This window comes from Rutidosis leptorrhynchoides, chromosome 1, assembly GCF_046630445.1.
Source record: "Rutidosis leptorrhynchoides isolate AG116_Rl617_1_P2 chromosome 1, CSIRO_AGI_Rlap_v1, whole genome shotgun sequence".
NCBI classification, from domain to species: Eukaryota; Viridiplantae; Streptophyta; class Magnoliopsida; order Asterales; family Asteraceae; genus Rutidosis; species Rutidosis leptorrhynchoides.
The window spans coordinates 481914361-481928860 of record NC_092333.1 but is presented as its reverse complement, the minus strand read 5'-3'; the positions used below and the strand labels follow the sequence as shown (position 1 = coordinate 481928860).

Sequence of the window (14500 nt, the reverse complement as noted above, 5' to 3'; positions counted from 1 at the left end):
ATCAAGTGCTTGAATGCTGACCACGGTAGTGCGTAAGTATCATCTTGTCCCACTTGCTCTAGATAGGTATTCCACCATGTTAACGCAGTACCTGTGAAGGTATGCATAGCATACTTCACTTTGTCCTCTTCAGTACACTTACTTATGGCAAACACCGATTCGACCTTCTCGGTCCACCGTTTCAATCCGATCGGTCCTTCGGTTCCATCAAATTCCAAAGGTTTGCAGGCAGTGAATTCTTTGTAGGTGCATCCTACACGATTTCTTGCGCCGTTAGCTGCATTGCTAGATTCGGAGTTATTGTTGGTATGTAGCGCAGCCTGTACTGCGGCTATGTTTGCAGCAAGAAAGGTACAAAATTCCTCTTCGCTCATATTCATGGTTTGTCGAGTAGTCGGTGCCATTTCCTTCAAATAGTCAAATGAAACAAGTTAATCATATAGAATATTAAGAGTAGTCAATAGTATCTCGTAGCATAATATGGACTCATTTATAAAAGCTTTTTCTTCATATTAGCGTTTTATAAGTTTAAATTCGGGTAGTACCTACCCGTTAAGTTCATACTTAGTAGCTAATATACAATTCAACTACTACAATTCTATATGAAAAACTGATTATAATAATATTTCGCGTTCAAACTTTTACACAATATTTTACAAACTTACAATACCGCTTATTTTACATATAGCATGAAATATAGTACACAATAACTTTGATACAAGATAGTTGTGAAGATAATTCTAGCTAGTACACAAGTCGTTCAGTAAAGGCAATAAAGACACGTAATTCATACATCCAGAAACAAGTCATGCATTCTGGTTTTACTAGGACTACTTCCCATCCTTGGTCTTGTGGAACATAACCGTTATGGCCGTTGATAAGACAGCGTGTTGTAACGTCGTCAAAGGGACGAGGGTTACGTAATGTCCAACAGTCCCGTAACAATCTAAAAACCTCATTTCTTACCCCAATTACCGACTCCGTCACTTGTGGGAACGTTTTGTTTAATAGTTGTAGCCCGATGTTCTTGTTATCACTTTGGTAAGAAACGAACATCACTAACCCGTAAGCATAACATGCTTCTTTATGTTGCATGTTAGAAGCTCTTTCTAATTCACGAAATCCTATGTTGGGATATGTTGAGTCAAAATAGGTTCTTAACCCGTAGCGTAAAATTGCATTTGGGTTCCCCGCATTTAACGCTATAAAGAAAACACGACGTAACTTAAAGTCTCCCCAATGTGATATACTCCACCTATCAAAGGAAAGCCTTTTATAAACTAAGGCATTTCTGGAAAGTCTTTCAAATGTTTGACAAGTTAATTTCGCCATAATTAAATGTGCTGATGAATTCTGACCGACTCTAGACAAGATTTCTTCAATCATATCCTCTGGTAGGTCTTCTAAAATATTCGGTTGTCTACCCTTAAAGTCCATTTTATTTTTATACTGTAAAATAGACAAGGATTAGATTCGTAATAACAAACAATACAAGCAATTTTTACATAGAACATAAAAGTACAAGCACACTACAATACATTTATTACACAACATGCTCACACCCCTCTAATCTGAATCACTGGTTTCTTCTTCTTCGGACTTGGTTCTTTTTCCTAATCTTCTAGGGATATATGATGTTCCTCTAATACGAGTCGTCGTTTTCCACATTGGTTTAGAAAAACCTGGTGGTTTAGAGGTTCCCGGGTTATTGTCACGATATTGAAAATACGGGTGTTGACGGTACATATAAAGTTCATCGGAGTCGGAATCAGATTTCTCTATTTTGATGCCTTTTCCCTTATTATTTTCTTTTGCCTCATTAAATTGGGTCGGGGTAATTTCTATAATATCATCGGAATCCTCATCAGGATCCGATTCATCAGAAAATTGGTAATTTTCCCAATATTTTGCTTCCTTAGCGGAAACACCATTGACCATTATTAACTTTGGTCCATTGGTTGAGGATTTTCTTTTATTTGATCGGTTTTCTGTGGTTCCTACTATTCCCCCCTCCGGAACCTCTTCTTCTTCCGGTTTCTCTTCTTCTGGTTCCTCTTCTTCCGGTTCCTCTTCTTCCAGTTCCGTTTCCTCTTCTTCTGATTCTTCGGGAACTTGTGAATCTTGCCAATATATATTCGACTCTTCGTTATTATTAGGTGAGTCAATGGGATTTGTGCTAGAGGTAGACATCTATCACACAATATCAAACATGTTAAGAGATTAATATATCACATAATATTTACATGTTAATAATATATAGTTTCCAACAAAAATGTTAAGCAATCATTTTTAAAGAAAACACGGTCGAAGTCCAGACTCACTAATGCATCCTAACAAACTCGATAAGACACACTAATGCAAATTTTTTGGTTCTCTAAGACCAACGCTCGGATACCAACTGAAATGTCCCGTTCATATTGATTATAAACGTTCCATATTAATTGATTTCGTTGCGAGGTTTTGACCTCTATATGAGACGTTTTTCAAAGACTGCATTCATTTTTAAAACAACCATAACCTTTATTTTATCAATAAAGGTTTTAAAAACATTACGTAGATTATCAAATAATGATAATCTAAAATATACTGTTTACACACGACCATTACATAATGGTTTATAATAGAAATATATTACATCGACATATGTTTCTTGAATGCAGTTTTTACACAATATCATACAAACATGGACTCCAAATCTTGTCCTTATTTTAGTATGCAACAGCGGAAGCTCTTAATATTCACCTGAGAATAAACATGCTTTAAACGTCAACAAAAATATTGGTGAGTTATAGGTTTAACCTATATATATCAAATCGTAACAATAGACCACAAGATTTCATATTTCAATACACATCCCATACATAGAGATAAAAATCATTCATATGGTGAACACCTGGTAACCGACATTAACAAGATGCATATATAAGAATATCCCCATCATTCCGGGACACCCTTCGGATATGATATAAATTTCGAAGTACTAAAGCATCCGTTACTTTGGATGGGGTTTGTTAGGCCCAATAGATCTATCTTTAGGATTCGCGTCAATTAGGGTGTCTGTTCCCTAATTCTTAGATTACCAGACTTAATAAAAAGGGGCATATTCGATTTCGATAATTCAACCATAGAATGTAGTTTCACGTACTTGTGTCTATTTTGTAAATCATTTATAAAACCTGCATGTATTCTCATCCCAAAAATATTAGATTTTAAAAGTGGGACTATAACTCACTTTCACAGATATTTCCTTCCTCGAAAATAAGACTTGGCCACGGATCAATTCACGAACCTATACAAATATGTACATATATATCAAAGTATGATCAAAATATAATTACAACCATTTTTATTATGTTTTAAATATTTGAGTGTATTAAGTCAGCTGTCCTCGTTAGTAACCTACAACTAGTTGTCCACAGTTAGATGTACAGAAATAAATCGATATATATTATCTTGAATCAATCCACGACCCAGTGTATACACATCTCAGGCTAGATCACAACTCAAAGTATATTATTTTTGGAATCAACCTCAACCCTGTATAGCTAACTCCAACATTACTGCATATAGAGTGTCTATGGTTGTTCCAAATAATATATATACATGGGTCGATATGATATGTCAAAACATTTGCATACGTGTCTATGGTATCCCAAGATTACATAATATATTAGAATACATGTATAATACAATATAAGTTAGCTAGGATATGATTTGTATAGATTTGTTAAACATTTCCCGTAGCTAAAAAGATCAAAAATATCCAATCTTGTTTTACCCATAACTTCTTCATTCTAAATCCGTTTTGAGTGAATCAAATTGCTATGGTTTCATATTGAACTCTATTTTATGAATCTAAACAAAAAAGGGATAGGTTTATCGCCGGAAATATAAGTTACAAGTCATTTTTTTTAAAGGTAGTCATTTCAGTCGAAAGAACGACGTCTAGATGACCATTTTAGAAAACATACTTCCACTTTGAGTTTAATTATGATTTTTGGATATAGTTTCATGTTCATATGAAAAATTATTTTCCCAGAAGAACAACTTTTAAATCAAAGTTTATCATAGTTTTTAATTATCCAAACCAAAACAGCCCCCGGTTTCACTACGACGGCGTATATCCGATTTTATGGTGTTCATCGTGTTTCCAGGTTTTAAATCATTAAGTTAGCATATCATATAGATATAGAACATGTGTTTAGTTGATTTTAAAAGTCAAGTTAGAAGGATTAACTTTTGTTTGCGAACAAGTTTAGAATTAACTAAACTATGTTCTAGTGATTACAAGTTTAAACCTTCGAATAAGATAGCTTTATATGTATGAATCGAATGATGTTAAGAACATCATTACTACCTCAAGTTTTCTGGATAAAGCTACTGGAAATGAGAAAAATGGATCTAGCTTCAAAGGATCATTGGATGGCTTGAAAGTTCTTGAAGCAGAATCATGACACGAAAACAAGTTCAAGTAAGATTTCCACTCGAAATAAGATTGTTATAGTTATAGAAATTGAATCAAAGTTTGAATATGAGTATTACCTTGTATTAGAAAGATATCTTACTGTAAATAAGAAAGATTTCTTGAGGTTGGATGATCACTCTACAAGATTGGAAGTAAGCTAGCAAACTTGGAAGTATTCTTGATTTTATGAAACTAGAACTTGTAGAATTTATGAAGAACACTTAGAACTTGAAGATAGAACTTGAGAGAGATCAATTAGATGAAGAAAATTGAAGAATGAAAGTGTTTGTAGGTGTTTTTGGTCGTTGGTGTATGAATTAGATATATAGGATATGTAATTTTGTTTTCATGTAAATAAGTCATGAATGATTACTCATATTTTTGTAATTTTATGAGATATTTCATGCTAGTTGCCAAATGATGGTTCCCACATGTGTTAGGTGACTCACATGGGCTGCTAAGAGCTGATAATTGAAGTGTATATACCAATAGTACATACATTTAAAAGCTGTGTATTGTACGAGTACGAATACGGGTGCATACGAGTAGAATTGTTGATGAAACTGAACGAGGATGTAATTGTAAGCATTTTTGTTAAGTAGAAGTATTTTGATAAGTGTCTTGAAGTCTTTTAAAAGTGTATGAATACATATTAAAACACTACATGTATATACATTTTAACTGAGTCGTTAAGTCATCGTTAGTCGTTACATGTAAGTGTTGTTTTGAAACATTTAGGTTAACGATCTTGTTAAATGTTGTTAACCCATTGTTTATTAAATCAAATGAGATGTTAAATTATTACATTATCATGATATCATGATGTATTAATATTTCTTAATATGATATATATACATTAAATGTCGTTACAACGATAATCGTTACATATATGTCTCGTTTCAAAATCATTAAGTTAGTAGTCTTGTTTTTACATATATAGTTCATTGCTAATATACTTAATGATATGTTTACTTATCATAATATCATGTTAACTATATATATATCCATATATATGTCATCATATAGTTTTTGCAAGTTTTAACGTTCGTGAATCGCCGGTCAACTTGGGTGGTCAATTGTCTATATGAAACCTATTTCAATTAATCAAGTCTTAACAAGTTTGATTGCTTAACATGTTGAAAACACTTAATCATGTAAATAAAAATTTCATTTAATATATATATAAACATGGAAAAGTTCGGGTCACTACAGAAAGCGCGTGTGTGTGTGCAAATGATGACTAGGCTTCGGTCCGGACTGATGCAAGCTTGCCTTTCAAAAAAAAATTATATTTTTATTTACACTTTTAAAATAAAATAACAATCAATATTATCTCTTATGATTGGATATGGATTGTTTAATATGCATTTTAGGTGTTTGATGAAATGTTCAGCTGTCGAGTTTCTTAATCGGACTTTGTGGTTCCACGAGTCATTAAAATAAATGACTTTAGCATTTACGTTTACTTAATACTTAAAACATATTATTATATTGTTTCGTTTAAACAAACCCGTGATTCCACGGGTCAATTCACTAGTATATAAGTATATTGGCATCAATAAAGCACGTATCAAAAAATACGTAGGGCTAGATATAGATGAATACACGTTTAGCTATAGAAACATAATGCATAGATGGAGAATAGATAACATGTAGTACGGTGAAGCATATAATAAACAAACAATAGAGGCAAAAAACATGTAAATATCTTATATCTCCCTAGAGCACCGTACCCATCACCAGTGGCAGCGAATCTACCTTTTGACTCGTGAGATCACGGGACACCAATAGTTTAAAAATGTTGTGTACAAAATACTCTTTAAAATGTATACGACATCGCTAAATTTAACTACAGGACCCCATATATTTTTCGAATTTATAGTTTTTTCTTTTAAACTGTATATAGGACACCACTAAATTTAACTAGTAGGACTCCATATATATTTCGAATTTGTAGTTTTTTTGAAGGTAAACAATCATTAAAATAGTATTCAAATATAATTAGTCCTGAAAAGAAAAAGTCGGGACCCCCATTGAGTTTCGATTCTGAAATCGCCACTTGCCATCACATTATTGAGTTGTAGCTCAGCTGGTAGTGCTCTGCCTCTCTTAGCGAGAGGTCAGGAGTTCGACTCTGCTGGGGTGCAACATTGCACTCAATGTTATCCCTTGACCTGAAGTATCCACCCAGGTCGCTTTTCGCTTCGTGCAGGGGCAGCGGGGATGGGGTTTTTACAGGCCATGCCCTCGGATTAGTCGGGTTTCCTCCAGGGCAGTAGTTAGGGGCGGGTTATGCAACTACGGAAGATGAACGCGTGGGTGGTTAAGTCCCCACTGGGTGAGATCACCGATGTCCAAAAAAAAAAGAACCTTTTCTACTCCTATCGACTTAAACCTCTAAGTTCAAAGCTTCCATAAGTAGCCGGATGGACATGCTTGCCAATCTTGACTAGTCATCGCGTAGAACATGATTGCAGCAACGAGTGTTCGCATGAAGTAGGACAAACTTCTGTTTTCTTCTCTTAAATCATATTTTTGCGACACACACACACACACACACACACACACACACACATATATATATATATATATATATATATATATATATATATATATATATATATATATATATATATATATAAATGACTGCCTAACCAGCATAACTATTCAAAACCTTAAGACACCAATATCTCTCATTGAATGAAAAAACCTAACTAACCACATGAAACATTAAGAATATAAAAATTCATCTATCTATATAACTTATAACAATACAAAAACATAGATATAATATGAATGGGTATATATATATATATATATATATATATATATATATATATATATATATATATATATAAGACACGTACATATACATGAACAAAAAAACATATAATATGATACATAGAGCCATATATATAGGTAAAATTTTATAAAAATTTGACAGCAAAAACAACTTATTTCGCTTCTTCGCACACTACAAACAACTATAAAAAAGTAGATCGTCTTGATGACAAAGGTTCATGACATTCTAATTAAATTGGATTGAAGAAAACGAGAGAAGTAATCCGTGCGACAAAACTAGCCATTCGATAATTCAAAACCACTGACCAAATACCACCGAAACCCCCAAATTAACCTCACACTGTCATTTCATATTAGGCAGGATTGGAGTAAGGAACGAAGTCTTGAGTATTAGTACTCGTAACCTTTAGGCTTAGGTAATTGTCAGATTTCCAAAGCTAATAGGCCTTCACGCCCTGACCTTTAGATACGGGGTTCACTAAGCAAAGGAGGATATTACATTTTTTTTGCACTCCACCTTCGTGAAGAAAAGGCCGAAAACCATCATCACAAACCACAAAATTAAACACACAATATTATGCGTCTACTCTTCTTTCAGCTTAATCCACACACGATGCTTAAAATGTAGGGAGAGCGCACTAGCCACCATGGATTAATCATATAATTAAATGTTTCATTGACGGAGTAATTCCTTATTAGTGGAATGAAATGGAAAAAATTTAAATTGCTCATGATTCATGAAATTTCGAGAGCAAGTATATCTAGTAAAAAAGATTAAATTCTACAATAACTAGCTCTGATATCACTATATTATCTAATAGATAAAAATGGTGAATAGTAACTAGGGGCGTTTTCGTCCTTTTACTTTTTTTTAACTCTAAATAAATTTCACTACACTACCCACAATTTTTTCAAATATTCAAATCGACCCCCCAAACAGAGGGTAAAATGTCAAATAACCATTTTCATAAAAAATCTTAAATAAACTCCACCCAAACATTCAACGGGTCATATCTTCTCGCTCGCAACGAGTTAAACTTTTTCGACACCATCGTTAAACTCGAAATAATTTTAGGAACACAATGTCACTAACTATACGCAAAACGGACGTTTTTTAAAAAACGCTAAATATTTGAGGTACTATTCATACACGTTGATTTTGCGTTAAATTTTTAAAAGTCGATAATTACATAGCTAAACGCGGAGATGGACATATATTGTTAATTTAAAATAACATTTAAATCTTTCACGGGTTATATCTTTTAGTTCGACTCGAGTTGCGCTTCAACAACATCATTCTTTAGCCACGAAATAGTTTTACAAACTAAATGCAATAAAATACATTGAAAACCGAACCCCATGCGCGAAGCGAGGGTTAAACAACTAGTTAATTAAAGTTTGGTAAAAACAAAAATAACTGAATATTCCAAACCTTTTACAAGATATAAAAGAAATCACTTTAATATTAAAAAATAAAATATAAAAGTTAGTCGTATGTCCATCAAAATTGACTAATAAAGTTGGTAACACAAGTCATTAAAGAGTCGATTACTATCAACTTTCGGTAGCATTGATTTCAATATTATTAGCTTTCAATCCAAACACCAAATCTGTACACACTCACAACCTGCAGCATAAACGCTGTAAATCTAACCATCTGTAATCCTGACTTTAATTAATCTCCCAATCATAACAATTATAATAATCAGATTTAACTTCACTGTGTTGTATCAATCAGGTTCGATCATCTTCTTACCTCTGATCATCAAATTCTATTTTAGTTTGCTCTTACATAACCGAACCCTAATTTGTGTATCATTTTGTCTGTAGGCTAAGTCGTACCTCATGATTTCTATTTTCAACTTGTAGATTTGAATCTGTTTCATGATCCATAGATTGTGCTTACTGCTATTAAATCCTGTTACAGTAGGTGATTTTTGTTATGTATCTATATCTATAGCTATATATCGTATTATTTAATAATATAAGTTACAAAAAGTATTAATTGAAGTATTGAACCTGATGTATCTGCAATTAATTTTAATCTTAAAAGCTAGGAATCGTGAGTTTGACTTGTTAAAAGTCAAATTTCCACAGTTGCTGATCTGTCTATAATGAGTAATAATTTGTGTTATTACTGTTTTATTCAAAATTAATATATTTTCTTCTTGTTACTTGCCTTTTACAGTCCCATTTCGGGATTATTGGTTTGTTAATTGGTTGAAGATCAGCAAATTCTGAAATGAGTCAAAAAAGGAACTCATCTTTGAAGTCTCATAATTATTTTCATGGACTTTCAAAGGCGTTAGAGTATGCAGTTTCTGAATGGCTGCTCATGTTATTGTTATTCATCGACGCTTGTTTTACGTACTTGATTGCAAAATTTGCATCTTATTGTCAACTTCAAGGTCCATGTCTACTGTGTTCAAGATACGATCATGTTTTAGTCAAAGATAAAAAAGGAATATACCGGAATTCAATCTGTCATCATCATAAGTCAGAGATTTCTTCTGTAGTTCGTTGCCATGCTCATGATAAACTTGTGGATGTTCACGGAATCTGTGAAAGTTGTCTGTTTTCGTCTGATACCAAAACTAAAAATAAGTTCAGTGATGAAGATTTCCGATTGTTAGCCGGAAAGACGAAATCTAACCCTTTGGTTGAGGATGAAAATCGTGATTCTTCAGGTTCGAGAATTTGTTTTTGTTGCAATGAACAGTATGTGTCGAGGGACTATGTGAAGCACTTTCTTTCTACAAGTTCAGTTCATAATGATGCTAAGAATGAAAAGAACATTTTTGTGGATAAGTCTCTAGATTCTTTAAGAACTTCCCAAAATGGAACTACTCAAGTTGCTCGTTCATCAGAGTTTGAATATCATAAAGTTGATGTTGATTCTGATAACGAATCAGAACACCTTGTTTCTGTTAATGGAGGCATCCGTGCTTTCGATCTTGAGGTTCATTTGAAGCCCGGTTCACAATTTGAAGTTCATGATCTTCACAATGGTCCAGCAATTATTGAAAGACGTGATTTTGAAGAACCTAAATGGCAGAATGATGTGAATAAGGAAAATTTGTCTCAGGTTACTGAACAAATCTCCTTTGACGACGTTCCACAATCCAATAATTCAACAACTGTTGATCTGTTACTAGAGACATGTAAGTTCAATATTCCTTTCAATGAATGTTTGGATATGTGTTTCGTATGTGGTTATTCGTTAATGCGTGTCTCGTATTTGGTTATCTACTCTTTATTCTGATCATCTGGTATTTACGGATCAAATGATCAGTTTCGCGGGTGTTTGGATTTGTGCTTTGACGTGATCATTCAAAGTTGTATATTAAATATTTAAACACATAACTAGAAGTTTATTTTTAAAAATAATTAGAATTTGCCAAACAATCAACACATTGTAGTTCATGTTTGAACTTTAGTATCTGGTTTTGATTCTTCAGTAGTTCATATTCACTTTCAAAGTGCACATCTGAACACCCCTAATTTGCAATTATAGCATTCCTAGTGTCACATACCTATCGTTATTTGGTCAAGCAGTATCTACACCATCGTAGACCTACTAATGTCAACCGAGTTTTTTGAAAAGTTGGTTCAAGGCTCACTATTAACAGAGTGGGTGTTTGTGTGAACATTTAAAGTATCGACTGCTCATGTATACTGATATATAAGTTATTCATATTTCATTACCAATATTAAGTATGAAAATGATAAGTAAATGTGACTCCAAAAGTCGAAATTACTTGTAAAAGTTAAACTTTTTACTGACAAAAAAAAAAAAAATATCTGACAAGAAGTCTGCTGTGTAGCTGATCCGTCAAGAAAAGATGACCTGCCCAAAGATCCTGTTAGTGACGGTGATCCATCTGCTACTGCAAATGGGCACCAAGTGTCAAACTATTTGGATCTTGGTGACGCATATAAGCTCGCTATTAGCGCTAAAGGAAGACAGCTTTCTGGGAAGCTTCTAGACCATAAATCGTTCAAAGAGTCATCAACAAGAGTCAGCGAAGACTTAAAAATCTTATTATCATACAGATCTAACGACAATTTAATAAGTCCGAAACGATCTCTGAACAGCGATGAATCTACGCAGTTTCTTCAAAGCAGGATCTCTTTGGAAAGAAACGAGTCTAATCTTTCATTCGATGGAAGCATTTTGAGTGAGATTGATGGAGAAAATGTGGTGGATAGATTAAAACGACAAGTTGAACACGATAAAAAACTAATGAGTGCCTTGTATAGAGAATTAGAAGAAGAAAGAAACGCGTCGGCTGTGGCTACAAATCAAGCGATGGCTATGATTACAAGATTACAAGAAGAAAAAGCTGCACTTTATACAGAAGCTTTACAATCTATAAGGATGATGGAAGAACAAGCTGAGTATGACAGTGAAGCTTTACAAAAAGCGAATGATGTTATTGAAGAAAAAGATAAACAAATTCAAGATCTGGAGGAGCTTCTTAAAAGAACATCTGAAGACTCTATAGAATGAATCCCCTATATGATATATACTTATATCTAAAGACAAATCTATCTTTCTTGATTTAACACGTGAAACAACTAGTAACGTGTATTTGTGTAGACGTCTTATGATTATAAGTTGTCACAGTGCACCAGGGTACAGGTGGTTGAGCTTCAAGCCTTTATGGTTTCGTATAAAACGGAAAACAATATGATACTTTACACGAGATTTTGTTACGGATTTGTTACGTATGAAGGTACGCGTTTTAAGTTAATATAGCGTCTTGCTGTAGTGAGTGTATATTTGTTTTATTTTTGATCAAATATTTGAAGAAATGTAGAGAAGACTATTATGATTGAATATGTATCAGTGAAGTAGTAAGAGTTTGTTTTTTAAATTTGATGAATAAGTTTGATTCATTTACATGTTTATGGATACCCCTAACTAGATGCTTTATACAACAATCTTATATGACTTACTGAATAAGATGCTAGTCTTTTGCATTTTTCTTCAGTCACATTGTATAATCTTTATCTTTATTTTATTTTAAATAAATCTACATGTTAAATCTGAACAATGACACTGTAACTTGAAAAAAGTGGTGAATCTTGAACGAGTTGATATTACTCGGGGGACTAAAATCGTACAACCATGAACCATAACTTTTACTGAAGGGTATACCTGGAAAACGGGTCGAGATAGGTCGGGTTGGGTCAAAGAACAAATGGGTTCGGGTCGAAACGGGCCATGGTTTGAAATGGGTCAGAATTAAAATGGGTCGAACTGGTTGGGTCGACACCCGGGTCGGGTTGGGTCAATACCCAGGTCGGTTGGGTCGGGCTAGTAAAATTGTTCTTGTTTGTATATTTTGATGTATCTCTTCCGAACACGCGCCCCAAAAACTTGCGTCGAAAACACGCCTCAAAAAATGCGCCTCAATGGACCAGCGACGAAAATCGCGAGTCGAAAATTATGTTCGAAAACGCATGTCGAAAATGCTGGTCGAAAACACGGGTGAACAATGAGAGTCGAAAAACGCGGCTCGAAAACCTGCCTAAAAAAAGGCGAGACGAAAACGCGGGTCGAAAACATGCGTAAAAAACGCGCATCGAAAACGGGCGTTGAACGCGCGTCAAATAATGCGCGTCGAAAACGCGCCCGAAAATGGCGTGTCAAAAACGCGCGTCGAATAACGCACCTAGAAAACGCAATTTTGTTAATGGGTAATGCACGATTTACGCAATTTTATTTCCCACTGATTTTTTCATTTTTCATACTTTTAGTAACATTTGGTTAATTCTTATAATTATAGAAATCAGAGATATCGATCATTTCTTATGGGTAGATATATATCTCATATTCCATTTTCCTTCGCCCGCCCATTAAGCGCCCTTAGTATACCAGGTTTATATGTGGCCATTTTCATATGGGTCAAAGCAACTCAAACGGGTTGACCCACCAATACAAACCAGTTAATAAATACAGATCACCACATTTTATAAGTAATGTGGGGAAAATCGTCAACGCATCTAAAAGACGCATTCTAGCAAGGAAAAATAAATTATTTTTGAGTCATTGTCAATTCCTCATAACTTCATAAGTATCAGACAATAAATTGCAAATAAGGTGTCAACTCCACATTTTAAATGGATTAATATACATTTTACAAAATGTTTCTTGGATGAAACTGGGTCAAAAGATACATATATCGAGATGATATGAGAACACTTAAGATTATTAAGAACTAACGCAGTAACTCCTTCCTCTTCGGTAAAATCATTGCAGATATCTGATCAAATACAGACTTGTGCTATTCGAGGATACATCAAGACGTGCATCAAACCGAGTTAGGTCACCATACGGTTTTCTAAACTTGCCATGCTGAATAGCAAACGACAGTGAACCAAATAAATCAGCACCAAATGGACTTCTCTTGATGTTTGTACCATCTTTTTTTTTTTTCAAACAGCAAAATTTTATAAAACAAAACCCTAGCAAGGCGCTAGGGAAAGATTACAATGGCTTTAAAAGCCAAACGTTCAAATAGATACTTTTACGACCTCTATTACAATACCAATTAAACGACATATCACAAATGAAATCAAAAAGGCCACATTTCCGAATCGGAGACGGCCCAAAAATAATACTATTACGTAACTTCCATATAGTCCAAACCGAGGTCGCGAAGATAACCATGATTTTCTTCTTAACTTCCGATGCTTCTTGAAGATTATCAACCCACAAAATCAACTCCTGCCATGACAAAAATAGGGGAATAGGACGATCCATGTTGATCCAAATGTAAATCCTCCTCCAAATATCTATGGCAATCGGGCACCTAAAAAACACGTGGTCCGCATCTTCTATTCCATGATGACAAGCACAACCTATATCTTCAATATCTAATCCTTTCTGCGACAACTTAAGTCTAGTAGGCAACCTGTCAATCGCGAGCCTCCACAAAAAAAATATTAGTTTTACGAGGAACATATTCAAACCATCTGGTGGCAGTTGCGGAAGAAGGGAGCAACATGTCATCGACAGCTACACGAGAAACACTAACTGAAAACACACCATCATCTGCTAACTTCCACTGGTTGATAAGTCAGCATGATATGGTCAATCTCAGAGACCAAAACTTCCGGACTTTGAACATTCCGACTACCAATACTAGCTCGGATCCAACACCAATTCCACGTGTCATTAACTCTCCTCTCGGCTACTAAGCAAGCAGGGTTCACCTCGAGGTGAAA

At 34.3% G+C, this 14500-nt stretch overlaps 1 protein-coding gene across 1 annotated transcript; it reads left to right on the top strand.

The window, feature by feature from the left end:
• Nucleotides 1-8863: 8863 nt before the first annotated feature.
• LOC139840156 (probable myosin-binding protein 4) lies at nucleotides 8864-12125 on the top strand. The gene is made up of 3 exons (XM_071830381.1): nucleotides 8864-9005; nucleotides 9456-10428; nucleotides 11092-12125. Exons 2-3 carry the CDS (start codon nucleotides 9510-9512, stop codon nucleotides 11775-11777), a joined length of 1605 nt encoding a protein of 534 aa, XP_071686482.1. The 5' UTR covers nucleotides 8864-9005; nucleotides 9456-9509; the 3' UTR covers nucleotides 11778-12125.
• Nucleotides 12126-14500: the final 2375 nt, after the last annotated feature.

Excerpts from the sequence above, each read along its gene's own strand:
- LOC139840156 (XM_071830381.1), top strand. The coding sequence starts at position 9,510 with ATGAGTCAAAAAAGGAACTCATCTTTGAAGTCTCATAATTATTTTCAT. Across the intron at positions 10,429-11,091 it reads TGATCTGTTACTAGAGACAT|CTGATCCGTCAAGAAAAGAT; the intron begins GTAAGTTCAATA and ends TCTGCTGTGTAG.